The sequence below is a fragment of the Anas platyrhynchos genome, chromosome 4 (assembly GCF_047663525.1).
Source record: "Anas platyrhynchos isolate ZD024472 breed Pekin duck chromosome 4, IASCAAS_PekinDuck_T2T, whole genome shotgun sequence".
Lineage (NCBI taxonomy): Eukaryota > Metazoa > Chordata > Aves > Anseriformes > Anatidae > Anas > Anas platyrhynchos.
The window spans coordinates 23,157,400-23,176,510 of record NC_092590.1 but is presented as its reverse complement, the minus strand read 5'-3'; the positions used below and the strand labels follow the sequence as shown (position 1 = coordinate 23,176,510).

At 37.7% G+C, this 19,111-nt stretch overlaps 1 protein-coding gene across 42 annotated transcripts in view; it reads right to left on the bottom strand.

The window, feature by feature from the left end:
• The window catches only part of SORBS2 (sorbin and SH3 domain containing 2), a 154,373-nt gene that overhangs the window by 72,645 nt on the left and 62,617 nt on the right, over positions 1–19,111 (bottom strand). For 31 of the 42 annotated variants that reach the window (XM_072037190.1, XM_072037188.1, XM_072037178.1 and 28 more), the window contains 2 exons: positions 7,416–7,465; positions 1,792–1,884 (listed from right to left, as the gene is read on the bottom strand). The exons of 2 other annotated variants lie outside the window; for them this stretch is intronic. In XM_072037190.1, the coding sequence (XP_071893291.1) occupies positions 1,792–1,884; positions 7,416–7,425 (103 nt within the window). In that variant the 5' untranslated portion in view covers positions 7,426–7,465. Of the gene's footprint in view, positions 1–1,791; positions 1,885–7,415; positions 7,466–19,111 lie in introns of those variants that run through there. 9 more of the 42 variants (XM_072037194.1, XM_072037189.1, XM_072037195.1 and 6 more) reach the window with 4 other exon arrangements.

Genomic DNA, 19,111 nt, shown 5'->3' with positions numbered 1-19,111 from the left:
TTATTGTTCTGTTGCCATGACTATGCAGATAAGACTACTGAATTAAATTTCATCAGTGATCTAGCAAACATGTTAAGATCACACCAAAAAATTAAAAAACAGCAGAACATCTGGTGCACATTGTTTCATCAAATTTATTTATTCATTTAGATATTTAAGTCACTGGTTAACTAATCGTTTTGAATTCTGGGCTAATTAAAAAGCAAGGCTTTATCTTAGGGAACTTACTGAGAATTACATACCTACATATTTATCTTTACTGTCTTCAATAGATACAATTCCCTTCTTTTACTTAAGTATGCCTCAATATTACTATATCATAGATACTAATGTTTACTGTGCAAGGTCTACAGAAGGCTACAGTGTGCTGTTACTGTTAATTAATCACTACTATTTCAGACAGCCTATTAGAAATAAATATTAGCTTTTTTTTTTTTTTTTTAACCCCAGTAAATACTGTGATCTGCTACCATCTAAAATCTAAGTATCTAAATAAATAACATTATTTTAAGATCAGCTGGAAAGGTTTAATTCAAAACCAAGAAAGATGTCTACAGATTGTCAGGATTTTCCTCCCCCTTCACACCAGAATGTGTGAAGCTTTCTTCATCACTTCAAAGCAAACACTGTAACTGACACATACATACTGCCAGCACACAATAGATATGAAATTCTAGTGTTTTCTTGGATTACTTGTAGATGTATCAGTGCTTTTTTCTTCCCCTGAACAAACTAGAATTATTACCACTCTAAACAAATTAAAAATAACTTATAATGTGCAATAACCTAACCCACTAGGATTATAGTACTATTATTATAGCAACCATCACTAGTTTTAAGTGCAGTGACACAAGACATTAAGAGGCTTGTACTACATGCTTAAACAATAAAAAATTATTAGGATTTCTAAGATATAAGGATGCAATGTTTTCTTGAATCTTTGCACAGTAATCCCAATGACCCTCCTACCATCCTTACCCACGGGAAGTTGCAACCAAGTTTTTGATTTGTTTCATAAATTCCATCAGAATTCTTATTCCTGGGGAGTACCCTTATGTTATAAAAGACATACAAAACAAAGACTTTATGTTGCAACTACTTTCTAGCTCATTCTTTATTCAACTTCCTCTATGATACTTGGTGTGAACACTTATGTTCATATTGGTGTAAATTAGTCCACACCACTCAAGATGCTTTAATGATTTGTACTTAAGAATAATTGATTCATTAGTGAACCTGGGCAGCTGATACCCATTTCATGCTGCAAAACCAGACAGGTGTACTGCTAAGAAACAGCCCTGTCTCTCTGCTGAACGCTCAGCATACTTTTATTGTTTTACACATTTTTAAGAAAAATAGTATCAGAAATATTTTTAAGTTTATCTAGCTTCTGATGATCATTTTGCAACAACAACATATTATTTTGAAAGCTGCTTTTAAAGCAAGTTGTAATAAACAAAATCTATTTTTCATGCTGTATTATTTTATAAAAAGCAAATAAAATGGGGGACATGAGGCCCAAAATATGTATCAAAGTTAATTTTATACATAACTTATTCTTCCTAAGTCTTCCTGTCTATTTATTTTTTCATTAATGGCTATTGAGCTTTGATAATGATAAATGAAAACTATTTTTTAAAGAGCACTGAGTATTGCAGAGCTTAGTAACAGACCTGTGAGTGGAATAGAAAATATGGTTACCCTTCTTCTCCTTGCAGAGTAATATAGCAGAGACACGTAATGCTATAGAAAGCCATTAAGAAGTAGAATCCCTCTGGTTAGTTGCTATACCTGAGGCCAATAGGTTTGGAGAACTCTGAACCCTCTTCACAGCTGTTAATGTGACAGACATTGCAGCACGTTTGCGAGCACACCCACCGCTATCTGGAAGCACAAAACAATACAGACACCAGCCCCAGACAAAGGAAGCAAGCACATGCAACATATCACAGTGTGAGATAGGCCAAACATACATGAAAATAAACATGCAGTTAGGGAACTGCTTCGGGTATGTGTAAATTTGTGAGTTTCACAGATTAGCAGAATATATAGAATTTCACAAGGTTTTAACAACAATAAAGCTCATATAATATAAACAAAGAATGTAAATATTTAATACTTAATCCACTGTGGAAATACATATGTTCTGTTGCCTGAAAGACTGCTTAATTGTGTCTAATTACTGAAAAAACAAACAAGCAATCAAGGTGAAGGATTAAGCATTCCAGAGTAAAAATCAATAATCTGCACTGTAAAATAATTTCATTGTATGCATCAGAAAGACACCATTCATAAAACGTAAGCCTATATTCATTAGCTGACAAAGTACTTGTGTTCAGCCCTTCAGATCCTTTAAACTCAAGAAACAAAATTATTAAGGATGGTATGCATTCTTTTTTCTTCGGTTCAATGTCCTTGGTCTCCCTACCCTCCCTCCCTTCCCCTCTCTCTTTAATTTAATGGAAGATAAACACATGTATGTCTGGAACCTAACAATATCCCGAGGGAACGACTTGAAATCTAAATCTGAAATCCCTTTGAACAGCTAGAAGTGTAAAAAACCTTCATTTTGGATCTTGCTTGACTTCTTTCTTTCTTTAGTCTTTGCTCCTCTCTCCCCTGGGGCTGTCATTCTGTTTTTAGTTGCACTTTGTTGTTTTTAGCAGGTGGCTTTCCTACAACTTAGCTTTTCCAACTCCATCATAGTTATAAAAGGTAATAGATAACCTTCCTGATTGTACTTAACTAGAATGCTCTTCAATATTGTCTTTATTTTAATTTTCATATTTGGTATTACTGAAGTTTCATGTAGGCCATGAACTACAACTATGATAGAGGCCCTAATGCTCTTTAGATCTGTGTCCTGAGACACCGAGTTTTATCAAATTATGCTCAAGGGAGGTCTGCAACCTATTAGTGGAAAGTATTTCCTATGACAGCAGTAATTCGAGCCACAGAGACATCTTTAACCCATGTCTCCAAGAGAAGTGAGCTGCTGGTGTTTCTTTCCTCTTTACAGCATTACCCCAAGTAGCAGGGATATGCATGAAGCAGTTGGTAATGCTGACAAGCATCTGAGGCACTGCCCCAAGTGTAAGCGGTTCTACAGAATCACTGCCAGTTCCAAATCTCAAGGCAAAGGGCCAGCTGATTTCGGGCAGCAACAGTCTAAAGCAATACATTACCTGGAATTAATTATTGGTACTGGACATGGGAAACAAAAACAATGGTTATCAAATCTGCACATTTGTTTTAATTTGCTTACATAAACATAGCATGGCAATGGTAATTAAAATCACATTTTTTATCCTTGTATTATTCTCTCCATGACATAAAACGGAAGCAATTCCAGGGAGACTTGATGTTGGCATTTGTTCTTACCTGAATCATGGCAGATTTTGACAACATACTTTATTTGATTAATACAAGCTAGCAGGCGAATAATTGTTTTATACTATCACAACTTTTATCCCAAGTGATGCTTTATTTGTGTTTTTCAAGAGCTACGTTCACGAGCAGTCACACCCTCTGTTGCACGTTCACTCCAGTGGCTGCTGGAGGGACACACAGGTCCTCTGCCCTGTGGTCCAGCTCCAGCGGCTGGCAGACACACCTCCAGACACACACATGCACGCAGCTCCCCCCCACTGGAACGCCTTTGGAAGGAATTTATTAAGACAGGACAGACTGCAATGATCAGGTTCAGGCCACGGCCAGACAAGCATACTGACCAGCAAACTGTTTATGTTTGAGCAGCCCTTTCCAAGCCCTAGCACCTTTATTTTTCCCCAGAGTAGTCCTTCCCCAAATCACTCAAATTCCTCCCTTCCACTGCCTTTAGTTCCTTCCTTAAGCATCTCATAGCAAGTCTTGTGCAATCCTCAGCTGCTTTTTCCCCTGCACTTCCATAATGACTCCTACAACTCCAAGCAGCAAATCCCCTCTTAGTTCAAAGCTCATCTGGAGAGCTGCTCCTGATACCTTATCTTGATGGGCTACAAGCCTGGACCCTAGGGCTGATGCTCTCCTGGAACAGCCTTGAGAAGGGCCCAGACAAGGTGCTTGTTCCTCAGGAGTCCTTAATTTAGGTTCCTGCCTGCCCTTGTGCTCTTCTAGGCTTATGGAGCTAGGCCTTCGATAGTGCTGGGATGCTGCTGTGAGCAGCCTAGTAAGGTATTATTTGGGCTTCCCCTCCTGCTGTTGTCTATCTGAGATCCTTTGTGGGTGTGCAGATAAGCTATTACCACAGAAACCTAACTGATTACCCAGGGGAACCTCCTATTATTTGGTTCTTTGACACTGCTAAATTACAACAAATAATGATTTAAAGAAGTAAAGTTGTAGGAGAACATTTGAACAATCCAGCTGTATAATGTACTTTGGTGATCCAAAAATGGCTTTACAACCTATTCAGGGACTCTGCAGGGACCCAAGAATTTCTATTCTTGTCTCTCAGATGATGTAAGAGATTAGTCTATGTGATGACTTACATTAATAATTTTAACAATTGTAAAATATTTGTGAACTTCCAGAACTGTAGACTTTTTCACTCTTGGCTGCTCCTCATGTGTCTTGCTTATTGGAAACAGATAACTTAAAATTAGACGCATTTACCAAGCATTATCTGTGTGAAATACAGCCAGAATATTTATGGATAGACGCTAAGAATCTGTTTTAGCATATTAGCTTGTATCCATTCATAACTCCTCAATGCAATTACTTCTCCCCAACATCAGCTTTGCATGTGTATATGTAGTATGAGCAATAAACACATTTATCCTGTACTGTTACCTGAAGTCAAGTTCATCGATAACTTGGGTTTTCTGTCCTAGTTTCTCAAAATGTCCCACCAAGGTAATGACGCTCATTGAATCTGTGCAGTACTTGAAGACTTGTTGATGAAACGCCCTATATATAGTTTAAATTATTACTCTGTTGATGATTGCTTAGTCTGGGTTTAAAAAGGCACACATTCTATTAGACTTCTATTTATAATTTATGACAGAACTTGAACACCAAGAGCAACTATGAGCCCTTGGTACTTCTCAAAACCTCCACTGTATCTAATGTCTATTTTCCTGCTTTGGCAAATATGTTTTGTTGCCTTTAGCTGTTGAGTATTCCTTCCTAACATGTGGTACAGAATTAACATCAAATGCTAAAAAATCCCTCCCATATATGGTAGAGTAATGGAAACCAAAGCTCTTCAAAACATTTTCTCTGTAGACAAAAATATCTTCTGCAGGGTTCACTGAGATAGACTGCCAAGTCTGCAGCCACAGGGAACACTGGATTAGAGGAGCTCGCTCTAAGCAGCAGATTGACTTTTTCTTTTTAAAGCTGCATATACACCAGTCTTTGCCACTTGAACAGCTACTGGCATCAAACTAAAGTGAGCATTTATCTGTAGAAGGAATTAATCACAATCCTATTTTAAAACAAGACAGTGGCAAATTAATAGTATCTGATAATTTCTAATTTTGTTGTGCACAAATCCCTGTTATAAAGCAGTGAAACAGCAAAAAATAAAAAATAAAAGAACCTCTGCATTCATTTATGTTCCAAGAAAACAGAGTCAAAAAAGAGAAATAACTAGACCAGACCTCTGCACAGAATGGCTTCCATCTCAGCCTAAGTAAAGTGACACTTCACCAACAGACAAGTATAAGATGTTCACTTTTACATCCTACTCACTGGATTATTTTTCTTTTTTTACTGTCAGTAAGCAACATACACCAATAGAACTGATATGCACTTTAAAAAAAAAAAATCAGTACCTCCTTTTAGTACAGCTTGTAACATGCACATTCATACACAAGGTGAAAAATGTTTTTACTGTTTAAGTGCACAGTAGCTTAAAAATCAGTTTACAGTCATGGTATCTTTAGGAAACTGTACAAGATTTCTGTTGTGTTTGGGTCTTCAGGTCATCTATGTGATCAGAAGACACAATCCACAACAAAAGCCATTCAGACATATAGGCTACTTAAATCTCATGTCTATTTCTCTTGAGAATTTCAAGCTTATGAGAAATTTTCATATGACAGAACGAAGTCCTACTTCAGGGCTGCAGTAACACAAACTGGCAATTTACATCTCTGACACAAGCCATGTTTTTCAAAGTAGAAGCTATAAAATGACATCTATCATTTTAACCCATATGATTACAATGCAATCATAGTCAAACATCTGATGCTTAGCTGAGCTATTTCTGAAATTACAGGTCTAAGAAGCAAGCAGTATATTAGTGCTACCTTCATTATCCAGACTGACATATTTAGGAAAGAAGTCTTCTCCAAAAATACAAGAGGGTAGGACACATTTCAAATAGTATTTCCATAAGTTAAAAGTCTTATCAAAACTTTGTGCCATTCCTGTCCATCCACTGCCCCAGTTAGGGTCTGGAAGACAACTCAGAATAGCCGAAAGAAATACCACCCCAACTGAGAAACATTGTTTCTCGTGCTTAAAACAGTCCCAAATGTAGTAGGTTTCACCACAGCCAAGGTGTTTTAACTTTGTACTAAAAAACATCCTTGTGAGAACCCTGTCCTAGAGAGTTCCACTGATTGAGACAATAGGAAACCAGGGATCCTGGCTAATACAGCAACAGGTTTGGAGAGCAGGGGTTTTTCTACCCTTGTGTTGCAGTTATTCTGCAAAACAGACAGTTCACCTGCAGAGTAAGGGTGACAGCAACTGTAAACTTATACCTGACGTGAGGGAGCCCAGAATTTCACCAGTCTGCTTTTTAGAGGCCTGTCGCCACTTCCAGAAAAAAAAAAAGCAGTCTTATCTATCGACTTCAATGATTCAGAAACAAAATATTAGTATGTTACAGATCATTAGGATACCCTCCTATGGTGTGGAGTATTTCATTTCGTCAGTATGTATACCGAGGAAACTTGAGAGAAAATACAAATCCCTGTAAGTACAATCCTCCTCTGATTGCACAAATGCAGCTAATAATACAGGATAGTTTTTTATACGCCCTTTGATTTAGTGACAGTAGAGAATGGAAACAAAACATTTTTAAACCATGTGCTGTTAGGAAAATGTGATGTTTTAGCATCACTTTTCCAGAACCGTTATGCCTTGAAACTACATTTTTTTTTTTTTTTGCATAAAACATACACATACAAAACTGAAACACGTAACTTAAGCACAGAAAGCTAAACATGCATGTATATTTTATGTATCCATATATATATCCATACATACAGAAAGATGTATGAAACTTCATATATGGAACAGAAACGCATATAAGCAGACATACTACTAAAATACCTTGTTTAATTTAAATCCAGCACTGATTAAGATATAATTTATTCATCAACATTTAAATAAATCTGGTACCTTGTCTGCTTTCTAAACAACACATAAAAGTAAAGAAAAATCTCACAGAAGCAGCATACCTGTGTTCATTTTGACACTGGCGGATTTGCTATAAAAGTCTTCAGATCTCCTGCAGAAAATAAAATGATCTATTAATTTGCACAAGACAAGAATTTGTGGTACAAAATGGCAGCAGGACTTCTCAGAGGAGTGGAGAATCAGTGTGATACAAACGACAGTCCTATTTTAATGTGGCTTTAATTAAATTGGCACTGCTTGTCCTTCCAAAGTTAAAGATGAGCTGTTGCTTCCATTATAAGCTACTGTATTTCCAAGTGTTTAGTATCTCTCTTGCAAACATTTTCTCTGGGATACAACAAACAAACAAACAAAAAAAAGTGATTGATTTTTGGTCTTGAAACTTTAAACTAAAAGTGATTCCTGTACATGAATGTGGAAGTGTTTTTAAAGGCTACTTATAAGCCTTATTTGCCTTCTGTGCAAATGCGGATATAAAGCATAAGCGTTGCTGAATATTTTTTAAGCAGCCAAATTTATCAGGTGTTTTCCATAGGTTTCTAAGCATGAGACATGGCTGTTTTCATCTAGTAATTTAACATGTCTCTACGGACAACACTGATGTTCTTAATGTTGCTCTCTGCATTGCTCTGCACAGAATCAGACAAATTTTTGCATCCCCAGGAGTCCATTTCAAAAGTCCCAATGGAGTCAACAGACAGGGAATCAAGTCATTATATTTTTGGTTTCCAAGCACAACACGCTTTTTAATGGTAGTTACTTGCATCAAAATAATGCGTACAAAAACTGAATCACTTATTTATGTATCCCAACTCTATGCAGTTCTTACAAACAAACATGAAAACAATGACAAAAACAACTACAACTGTAGAAGAAGCAGGACATCCTACATTAACAGGCTACTTGGGCCTACTGTTAAAGTTTAGCCACACCATGCAGACTCAAACTTTAAGTCACAGCAACAACTCAAACAGCATTTCCATCTACTGCCAGGATATGTTCCTTGGGATCAGGAACTCCTCTGTTCAGCCTCTTTAAAATACTGCAGTAGCATAAAAGGATGAACAATACAGAGGGATGCAGACCGGGTTTCCAAAGAAAGGTAAGACTGACAGTACTCTGTGCACTAGCCAATCCCTGCTGTATGGCACATGCGTGCTGCCCACTCTAATGTACTTGAGTGCGTGGGCAGAAATGTCAAAGGCCAAAAAACTGAGGGCTAAAATAATTGTTCTCCCTAGGTGCTGTTCCCATGTCAGGATAAAGCAAATGAAAAATCATGTATTCTTTTAATTTAATAGAGCTTTACAAAATAAAAACAGTCCAATAGAGCTGGGTACTTTAGAAGTAGGAGGGTATGCATGAGTGACCCTTTTGTAATGGAAATCTCAATATACAAATATTTAATACAAATAAACACAGAATACCAAAATAGAATTCCAGCTCAGCTCAACAGGTGCCCTGAATTACCTGTACCTCTGAACTGACACATAAATTGCCATATTCTCTTGCATTCATAACGAAGCCAGATTTCCTGCTGCTTGGAAAATTTACTGTTGAGGGATACTTCATCTTACAGTATTTGAAGAAACTACTTGGACTCTGATGCTATTATTCAAGGTCGGTTTTGTGACAAAAAGGACGCATGATGAAAAACCCTACTTAAATACTATGGAAATAGTTATCTGGCAATAAATAAAGTTTTAATTACATTCTTTTTATGCTGCAGTTATCAGTAAATTACCAGAGAATTTCTAAAAGACCTTTTAGAAATTAAGGCAAATTACCTCTATTTTGCTCTATTTTTTTTTTCCCTTTTGATTAATCATATCAGACTGACATTGACTTACATAACAGCTACAGAATTTTCTTAAAGCCTCAAATTCCTACAATGCTTTCAGACTGCTAGAGGAGACACCACTTTCAAGGCTCCTTTATCTTGGAACTTAACTGCTGATGGTACTGCACGCAAGCCATGAAATGCAACATGATATTTATTTTCAGACCCAACAAGTACAGATCTCTTGGAACACGGTGGTGCCAAAACGATTTCTAGCAGGTGGCTTTGATATATTTACATAAAGCGTGCTCAACTCTTACTCAAGTTTTAACACACAACACTTAGTTTTAGCACTATGACTTTGCCCTCCTGGGAGTTCTCCTATCTGAACAGCTTACGCTGCATTGCTGACACTCAGCAAAGGACTGCACACAAATCACTAACATTTCCACATTAATCTCATTTTGCTAAAGAACAAATGAGCCGTGTATACCTGAAATGCATGCATGTACATAAGGCAATAGAAATTTAGCTCATGCAAACGGAGGGCCTTGCATTTTAACTAGCCGCCAGAGCTCACCTAAGGTTACCTGCAATCCTCTGCTGGCAAAGTCCTAAAATAGCATTCAAATACTCGATACTGGCAGTATGATCCAAATGAATGCAATGAACTTAACAGCCGTACCTCTGCAAGCAACATACTTAACATTGTTTCAGACAATTTTTAATTTTTAAGATTCTTACTTCAAGAAATGAGGGGACGGGAACATAGGGCTTTGTTTTGTGCTTCTGCTCCTACGTTTCTTCCTGAAAATTGCTCTGTGTGAATGAGTTTTTAGATAGCTCTAATACGTAGCCCTGAGAGAGGCGAGATAAATATTCCTCTGGAGGTATGAGATACTCTTCACGGCCAAAAGGATGCCTAATGGTCAGCTAAGTTATTCAGCTCTTAGCAGCTGTAATGGAAGGAATGCCTATAACTATTGTGCAGACACAAAGTGCTACTGGAATGCATCAATTTGCAAAACCAGAGACTGCTGGTTCAGTCACTTAACTCAGGTAGGTTTTTCCACCAAATTCATAGACTCCTTATTTCTTGATAACACCACAAGGGTTATTTCAGCTCAGCAATATTTTGCACTGTGAGCAGTTACTGAAAACACTTGTGGGAATCTCACTACCACCAGCTCTGCGTTCTCCTAGAGACCTTGCAGCTAGCTGTGATTGCTTCTTCTGTCCCTGATAAGTTCTGAAGTGTGGGGTACTGCAGGGAGCCGTTCTGTCACCCCTTCTGTTCTACATTTATGTGGAGCTATAAAAAGGGTTAGTGAGAAGTCAAGAAAAGTCTCTCCGCCCTCAGTTTATCCACAGAAGATGCACCTCTTCAGTGCTAGAGGTTTAATTATTGATCAGGTGTTAGAGCGCCTATGGCTGTAAGGCAGGAGCTCGACCATCCGACCAAGCATCAACTAAACAAATGTGAGCACATGCTCTGGGAATGAAAGCTTAAATGAGCAGTAACATGTTATTATCTGCTTGCTCCTTACTTTCAGGGTTCTGCTCTGGGCCCAGGAATGTAGACAATTTTGAAATGCCAGGCTTGCTAGCTGTGTAGCTAACCAGTGTGCAAACTCCAGAATGCTGGTTGTCTTCTTTCTTAAATGGTTTTTATAAATCAGTTGAAGAGCAAGGTGGTAATTGTTTGGTATGTTTTGAATTGGAGCATTCAGACTATTGCTGTTTCACTTTCAAATAAGCTAGCAGTTTCTGAATGGATTGTGTCTGAAAATATTCTTGACCTATTCTACTTAACATAGTCAGAGCACGAAGGAAGCTCAAACAGAAAACATGTATTATATGCACAATCCCTCTTTCCCAACAAAAGCAGACCCTGCTGTTACATTACAGTATCCTTGGTGCTGAGTACTATGGTAAATTGTGAGTTTGATTGACTGGAACCAACTAAACATGTTCCCCTATTTATTAAAGGTAACTTTATGAGATGACAGAGACCAACCAGAAAGTGTTAATGGACCAATGACTTTAAACAGGTTTTAAGTTGCCTGTTATTTATCCCTTAAGATACTATATAAAGCAGGATTAAAATATGCTCTTCTGATCTGGTATTTATATTCATTTTCAAGCAAATTCCAGTATGCACATTTTACAGTTATCATCCTTTGTAATGAATTTCACCCCAAGGACTTTCAGTGAGAGGAGCAATTGGCATACATTACAGAGTGCAGATGGATCATCAGCAGGATAGATTTGTGTGAGATCTGGCTGGAAAATGATCGATTTTCGTTGTCTTAGGTAGCCAGCAGTGCCCATATATTTGGAGGGGACAGAAGATTTTCAGGCTTGCATGAGGAGGAGTGTCAGATGTGCGTTAATGTTCTTTCACAACTTGAGCTACAGGCAGCAATCTACTTGGAAAAATATGTGCACAAGTAAGGAGCCAAATCAATCAGTGATTTTATTCCAAGGACTGTTTATTCATAGTTTAAACATGGTAGGTGATCTACAAACCTTCCATGCATGTATTTGTTACCAAGCAAGATTATATATCCTACCGTGCACATGGTTTTAACCCAAATAATGAAGACTGTACAGCATTACTGCTTTTTTCCTTGTAATAGGTCAATGTATTTTATATGCCTATTCATTCACTTAGGCTGAGTCCTAATAAATGTGAGACTAGACAGTGATGTAGAATTTAACCACTGGTAGTGGCACTGAAAGATATAACAGTGCTAAACAATACTTTTCTGACATATGTTTGTATCTAAAACAATCATAACTGTAAGCTCTAGAACATAATGAAACTGATTATATTATTTCTCTCTATTTTAAAATAAATTGTTTCAAACTTTTAGCCATAGTTGGAGAACTACAGCAGTAAGTTCCACTGGAATGTGACTGGCAGGTTGCATGGTAGTCAGGAGAAGTCAGTGCAGGATCAGGGAAACCTGTAACCAGAAAAGCTTAGTTTATTTAATCATCTGGGGAGACAAAATACTAGGAGACATGTCTGGGTTGCAAAGATCAATAGCTGGTCTAACTGACTGGAAGAACAAAAGACCTGTGTTGGCACAGATTCTTTCTGAGGTAGGAAAGGGATAGCTAGTTAAAATTTCTCAAGCACTTCAGCAACGCATGAGTTACATTACAGTTGAAAACTGGTGATTTCTGAGCAGTGTGGAGAGACAGCAGAATGAAAATGGAAGTTGGATTTATGATTTTTTCATAGTTTGCTGGGTTGTAATTGGGGATAAAAACTTGAAGGTATTCCAACTGTCCACAGTATCACTAAAACTGAATTAGGTAGGTATCTAACGTGCAACATAAACCTACTTCTCCTAGCAAATAAAATGCAATCATAATTATTCAAGGCACTGGTGAGATTTCATATCGAAATCCACAAGTGGTTCTAGTTCCCGTGACCAAGAGTTCAAAGAGCAACAGGTACAGGTGAATCTATCATAGGAGCCTATGGCTGATCACACTCTATAAACACATTGAGGGAGTTGACATAACTTGAGGAAGTAGAGGAACAATGTTGGCACAAGAACTGCTATTAACTATTTGTCTTAAACCTAAGTAGGAAATCTGAAGGTAGTTTCTATTCATGGCAGCCATTAAGGTCTGGAGCTTTTATCAGGAGTGCTATGGTTAAAATTAAGAACCTGAATTAGGCAAAAATATGTGAAAAATGTGTCTATCTGATGGAAGGGAAATAAATCTGATGACACTGAACTTCTTTCCAGGCCTTTGACTGTTTTCCTAACAGATTTTTTCTCTGAGAATGCTATAAATGCAAGATGAGGAGAAAATATTATTGTGTTCTTCTTTTCCTCTGATTCTCCATAAAGCAAAGAAAATAAACTAAATACTTGATGGGAGAGGAAAAGCCATGAGAAGATAAAGAAAGATTGCATGTTTTGAAACTGAAGGTTCTTGACAGCAATTTTTGTGGTCATATACAGCATGGGAAGAAAAAATAGCAGTTATATTTAAATTGCTATCAGGTTAAAAGTAATTACAATATAAACTTGGACATCTTCTATTATGTTTCTTGAGCATGTAAGTGAAAAACATCCAACCAATGACATTTTGGTTTCTGCTGAGAGATGCAATAAGCTAAGACAACCCCACATTTTTAATACAAGTGACAAACCTGTGGAAAACACCTTTGACACTGAAGAACCCTTACAAATACTCCATTATGACAGTGGTTTTGAATTGATCTGAATTTCTACTTTCCCTAGGGTTTTAGTTTGCTCATGGAAGTTACAGGGAGCTGATGTACACAAAATGTTCTTCATGTGTAAAGCAGCAGAGAACAGAAGAACAATAACCTGTATTTTTGTAAGATTGGGATCTGTAGAGAAAGAAGTTGAGACATTTTCTCCTTTTGTAGCATGATTTTTACTAGATGTGTATTTTGACTAGCTGTGTACTAAAAACAAACTAAAACTTTTGCACTTAGCTCTAAATTGATACTTTCTGTCATCTCAAAGTACATCTCAGGCACTTCAACATCAAAATATTTTTCTAAAATTTAACTGCAAGTATAAGAAATACAACAAGATCTCAAACTGCAACAGGAAGAAAGGTGACAAACTGCTGTTTTTATGTTCTGGATCTGCTTAAAGCTCTGCCATTAGAGAATATTTTATTAGTAATTCCAGTCTTGTGTTTGTGGTGGTGTGATTTTTTCCCATTATTTTCATGGTCTAAATATATAGACAAAAAAGAAAATTCCTTCTACTTACTGACTTCCATTTTTCTTCAGGCACCTACTGCTGTTTTTAAAATTGTGAATTCCTAGCCTTCAATGGTGGTTATTTTCGTTTCCTGCTTTTGGCTACCTCCTTTGCTGTTGTTTTACAGGAACTTAGTGTTTGTTCAAATTAATTCATTCTGTAGGCTGGAAATGATTTAAGATTACCATAGGATACCATGCCGTTGAAGTAGTTGTGCAGCACATCTGCAAGTGAATATTTTGGGAGGGAGGAAGTTGACTCATTGGCTAGAAGAAGTCAGGATTTTTTAGGTGATTACGGAGTACCAAAGATCATTCAAAGGATGCTATTTCTTTATGCATGATTTCATTAAACATATTGTACCTTACCCTACCTGAGGTAAATTTGTGCAGCCCTGTGGAATTCAGTGGAGCTCTGCTAGTTACCTGAATTGTTAATCTAACTGCCAGAATTATTTGATTTTAGTAATACCAAACAGCAGTGATAAATACTACATGTAGAACCAGTATCAAAACAAGACTGCCGGACTACATATTAAAAATGTCAGAACTTTAAATTTCATTAGATTTTATCAGTGCAGATACATCCTCTTAGTGCAGCAAAGTAAATTCCTAATGCTTAGCACACTAATTCAAATTTTTACTTTTTTTTTTTTTGTTATTGTGTAGGAAAGTATTTGAAGGGAGTCACATTATCCAAGCTGCAAATCTAGCTGATGACTTCCTTTTGAACAACTTTACTTGATGACTATTTGAGTACAGTCAAGTACTTAAGTATGCCTAAGCTGAGGCAAAGTAACTTCAGCATAAGGGTTCACTGACATCATCACAAAACAGACCTTCAGTACAGAGCGCCAGAAACTCAATACCCATCCTCATTTCCTCAGTTAGTCTGGCAGTTCCCTTGTCAGGTAAATCTCAATGTCGCAGATGCACAAACAAGCCTGTCAGATGAGCCAGAGCCCATGTAAGAGACGGATTCCTGTTGCAACCTCAAATTTGCATGGTACTTTGAGACTGGTGGTAGAAAGCAGTTCTGTTCACACACAGGTACCCAGAGGAAAGATTTCAACAGCTTGATTACCAGAACATAGTGGAGTTCACTGTGCCCCCTAGCTCAATACCCTGTTATATGCAGCCTGCCCAATTTTCTCCCTAGTGGAAGAGGGTATTAGGTAGTGCTAGCAGTACACAAACTTTCTAGATCACACTTTGGAGTGATATGGAAAATACTGATAGGAGAGAGGTCTTGTTAGGACATGCTAATTATTTCACCATGATCAAATACCCTAGTTTTACTAAATACAGTACTTAACATATGTACCCAGAATTCACGTTACTGTCAATCTTTTTAGACATTCTTTAGAATTTCACCTCAATTTTTTTTATGTCCCAGAAGATCCAAATAAAACAGGCATTATCCAACAAATTCTCCATCTTTCTCAAAACACACAAATTCCAGATAATATTACAATTATGTTTCTGCTTAAAATATATAATGTGAAGGTTAAATGTGGATTCATTAGCCTTCCATAACTAGCAGACATGTCAAGCATTAGCAAATTTTACTTTCATCGTTCATTTTCTGGACTTTGCTAATTACTGGTCACTTGAATGCTTCAAATATTATTTATTTCTATGTTTATATGGTATGACACACAATGTGTTCCTGGCTCCTTTCTGCTAGATACATAACATGTAAGAATGACTAAACATGCCTAAATCTCCACCTAAGTATAATTCTTTCCAATATGTATTTTTTCCATGAGTCAACACCACTCCCACTAGAATCAGTGGAAACAGTGTTCATTCATGAAACAGAAATTCTTTCCTGTTTTCTTCCATTGTTTTTGCCTTTTAAAGTTAAAAATATGCTTCTCTGAACTGCTGCAAGGTAATGTTACATCTGTGTAACAGAATTAGACCAATGTGTGGAGTGCTATAAGATTCCATAAGATATTCTTAAGTATGCTAAAGCAACAAGATTTAGTTCTGATCTTTTTGTAACATGCTCATAAAGGCAAATATATATATATGTAATGGGAAAGAATAAGATGATATATCTTAAAAAATAAGCAGGATGAAAATATTCCAGTGAATAAGTTCAATAGATCACACTGCAAAACCAGTACTTCTATTAAGTATTTGAAACTTATGGACAATTTTGGCAAAGTTTGAGAGAGCCAGAAGTCTCAAACAAATCACAGGCTTACATGTTCTATGAGCAATTCCCATGAAGAATATTGATACTATCAAAGCCAAATGAGCGGTATACCCTAGCATTATTAGATACAAATGAATTATTAGATACAAATGAATCATATTGGAAGGCAGAATTATGAGTTGTGTGTGGATAGTTGCACATACCTTATGACCCCAGACACAAAACATGGGGGAAAAAAAAAAAAGACTTGTTAGATATCAGGTAATCTTCAGAAATTACCAAGGAATAGATTTCTGTTGTCTGAAAAGGTGAAGACGTGAACCAAAGACATGAAGACATTCATGTCAATGTCCCACCTGGATTCTCTGATGAGCACAGAGCAGCTTCGGTGTGATTCATTGCCAAAAAGGATGTCTACATTACCAACCAGCTGTCAAGATCTACCACAAAAAAGCAGGTTAAGTGTTGGAGGGTGACATCCACAAAGGGACTTGACTTCAGATCAGCTATAGTCTGGCCCTGGGGACCGGGTGCCTTTCAGTGTTGGAAGCATGTCAGGCCCTCTCCCTGAGCCCATCTTCCAGTGTAGCTTTGTTGGTGTGCATCCTGGTCTACTTTGTGAACCAAATAGCTGTAAAATGTGAAATGATCACAATGTTTTAGCTTGGGGTGAGGAGCACAGCTGTGAAGCAAAAGGTAGAGTAGATTTATTCACTGTTGATCTGAAAAGACATAAGGTTTCTTAGGTTTTGCTGCTCAAGGAACTAGTTGCATGATAGCCTTTCAATCTGCACAGTGACATCTATCAGACTAATGGCAGAAAGATCAAGTAACAGTTAAGTAGCACTGAGCTTAAAGACAAGACTCATCAAGAGTCACAGCTGGCTTTTGGAACAATGATTTCTTTCAGCTTCTGTTAATGTTCAGACTAAATGACTCAGCATTTAGATGCATCAAAGTACTTCAGAAGCTATAAACTTGTATCTTCCCTCCATGCTGTAGCAACTGCCTTATACCCTGCTGTTTGTATCATTAACTCTTACTATGTTTGGCTGCTTCTGAAGAGTCTCAGCTCTCCTTAGCATAACTGTGGTCCCATTAGAGACTTAACTGTTTACACAAAAAAAAAATATTCAACAGCAGCAATACTGTGTGCTCCCAAAACACAGAAAAACTCATGCACAACACATGAAAAACAGATCAGCTTTTCAACCTTCTGTTTGTATGTTTTGCTGATACTAATATTTTCCACTTTCCCAGGGTGCACTATCATCATTTTTCATTTAAAATATTTTTGCCTCCTTTCCCCACAGAATACACACCAAATAACGTACCTTCTACTGTTTATGCACTGCATTGCTAGCTGATCAAGGGAACTGACTGTCCTCTACTCTGTGCTGGCCTCACCTTGAGTACTGTTTGGTTTTGGGTGCCAAAATATAAGGACATAAAACTGTTAGAGAGCGTCCAAAGGAGGGCTACAAACATGGTGAAGGGTCTAGAGGGCAAGATGTGTGAGGAGCAGCTGAGGTGCCTTGGTTTGTTCAGCCCCGAGCAGAGCAGGCTGAGGGGAGGCCTCATGGCGGCCTGCAGCTCCCTCAGGAGGGGAGCGGAGGGGCAGGCGCTGAGCTCTGCTCTCTGGGGACAGCGACAGGACCCGAGGGCACAGCATGGAGCTGGGACAGGGGAGGGTCAGGATGGGTGTTAGGGAGAGGTTCTGCACCCAGAGGGTGGTTGGGCACTGGGACAGGCTCCCCAGGGCAGTGGGCAAGGCACTGAGCCTGACGGAGTTCAAGAAGTGTTTGGACAATGCTCTCAGACACAGGGTCTGATTTTTGGGTGGTCCTGTGTGGAGCCAGGAGTTGATGCTCCTCATTGGTCCCTTCCAACTTGGGATATTCTAAGATTTTATTGTTTACAACACTAGTACAGGCACTGTACCACTGACTGCTTTCATACCTAATGAAGTCCAACTTGCTTGGATAAAACAACAACAACAAAAAAACTACAACCCTTCCTAGTATAAATAGACAAAGAAAGAACTACCAACAAGTGCAATTGTAACTATTTAAACTCACATTATTAAGAATTGTTAATACCAATTAACAATTGGTAATTAACCAATTAGCTGCTAACTGAATTTCCAAAGTTCTAGAAGTTTGATTAATTTTTAAAGATTGGATGCTCATCTTTCTCTGTCTCAATTCCTTGTTGCCCACCAGCACACTTAAGATGTCTGCTATTTAACTCATTCTTTACTGATCCTAGAGCAAGTCAGAAACAGCATAACATTAAAATTCACAGCTCAAACAAAACTATGAGAAAAGGCATACAAAATGCTCAGTCTTCACTAGGAAAGAAAATAATTTTTGAATTGGGAAAGAAACTACAGTATTTGACAGAAACATCTGGAAAGAGAACAAGCAAGCACAGGAGAAAACTGACTAAGATACTGCCTGGTATCTGAGGGGCTAACAAAAGACTGAAATGCAATTATGAATCTACAAATAACTAGGAATACACTTAAGAATATGGAGGAAAAACATAATATTTCTTCTCACATGCCTTTCATGTAATTGCACCATGAAATTATACTAAGTTGTCAATGCATTTTATTAGGAGACATTCCCACTACTGGCAATTTTAATTCCAAAGGTAGACTGCTCTATCATTCTAGAGAAATTCAGGGATCACAGCAGGTTCTCATCATGAAGCAGGAGTTACTGAGGTGTCCTGGAAAACCTGAGCACCCTGGAAAAAAAAAAGGCTTTGAAAGGGAAATGGAATCTATCTATACAGCAAAAGAGAGACTGGCAGTCCCTTAACTGATAGTTATCAAAACCTGTTGCTGAAAACAACTCATGGGAAAAGGTCCTGTCTTCTCAGAACTGTCCAGTGACCCCCTAAGCAAAAGACCAAGAAAACAAAGGATGTTTATGTTCCCATTTGATGTAAGTTGAGATCTGTTTATGGAGGAGGCTTCATGAAATGGTTGCACTATTAAACTTACAGCCACTCTAAAGTAGAT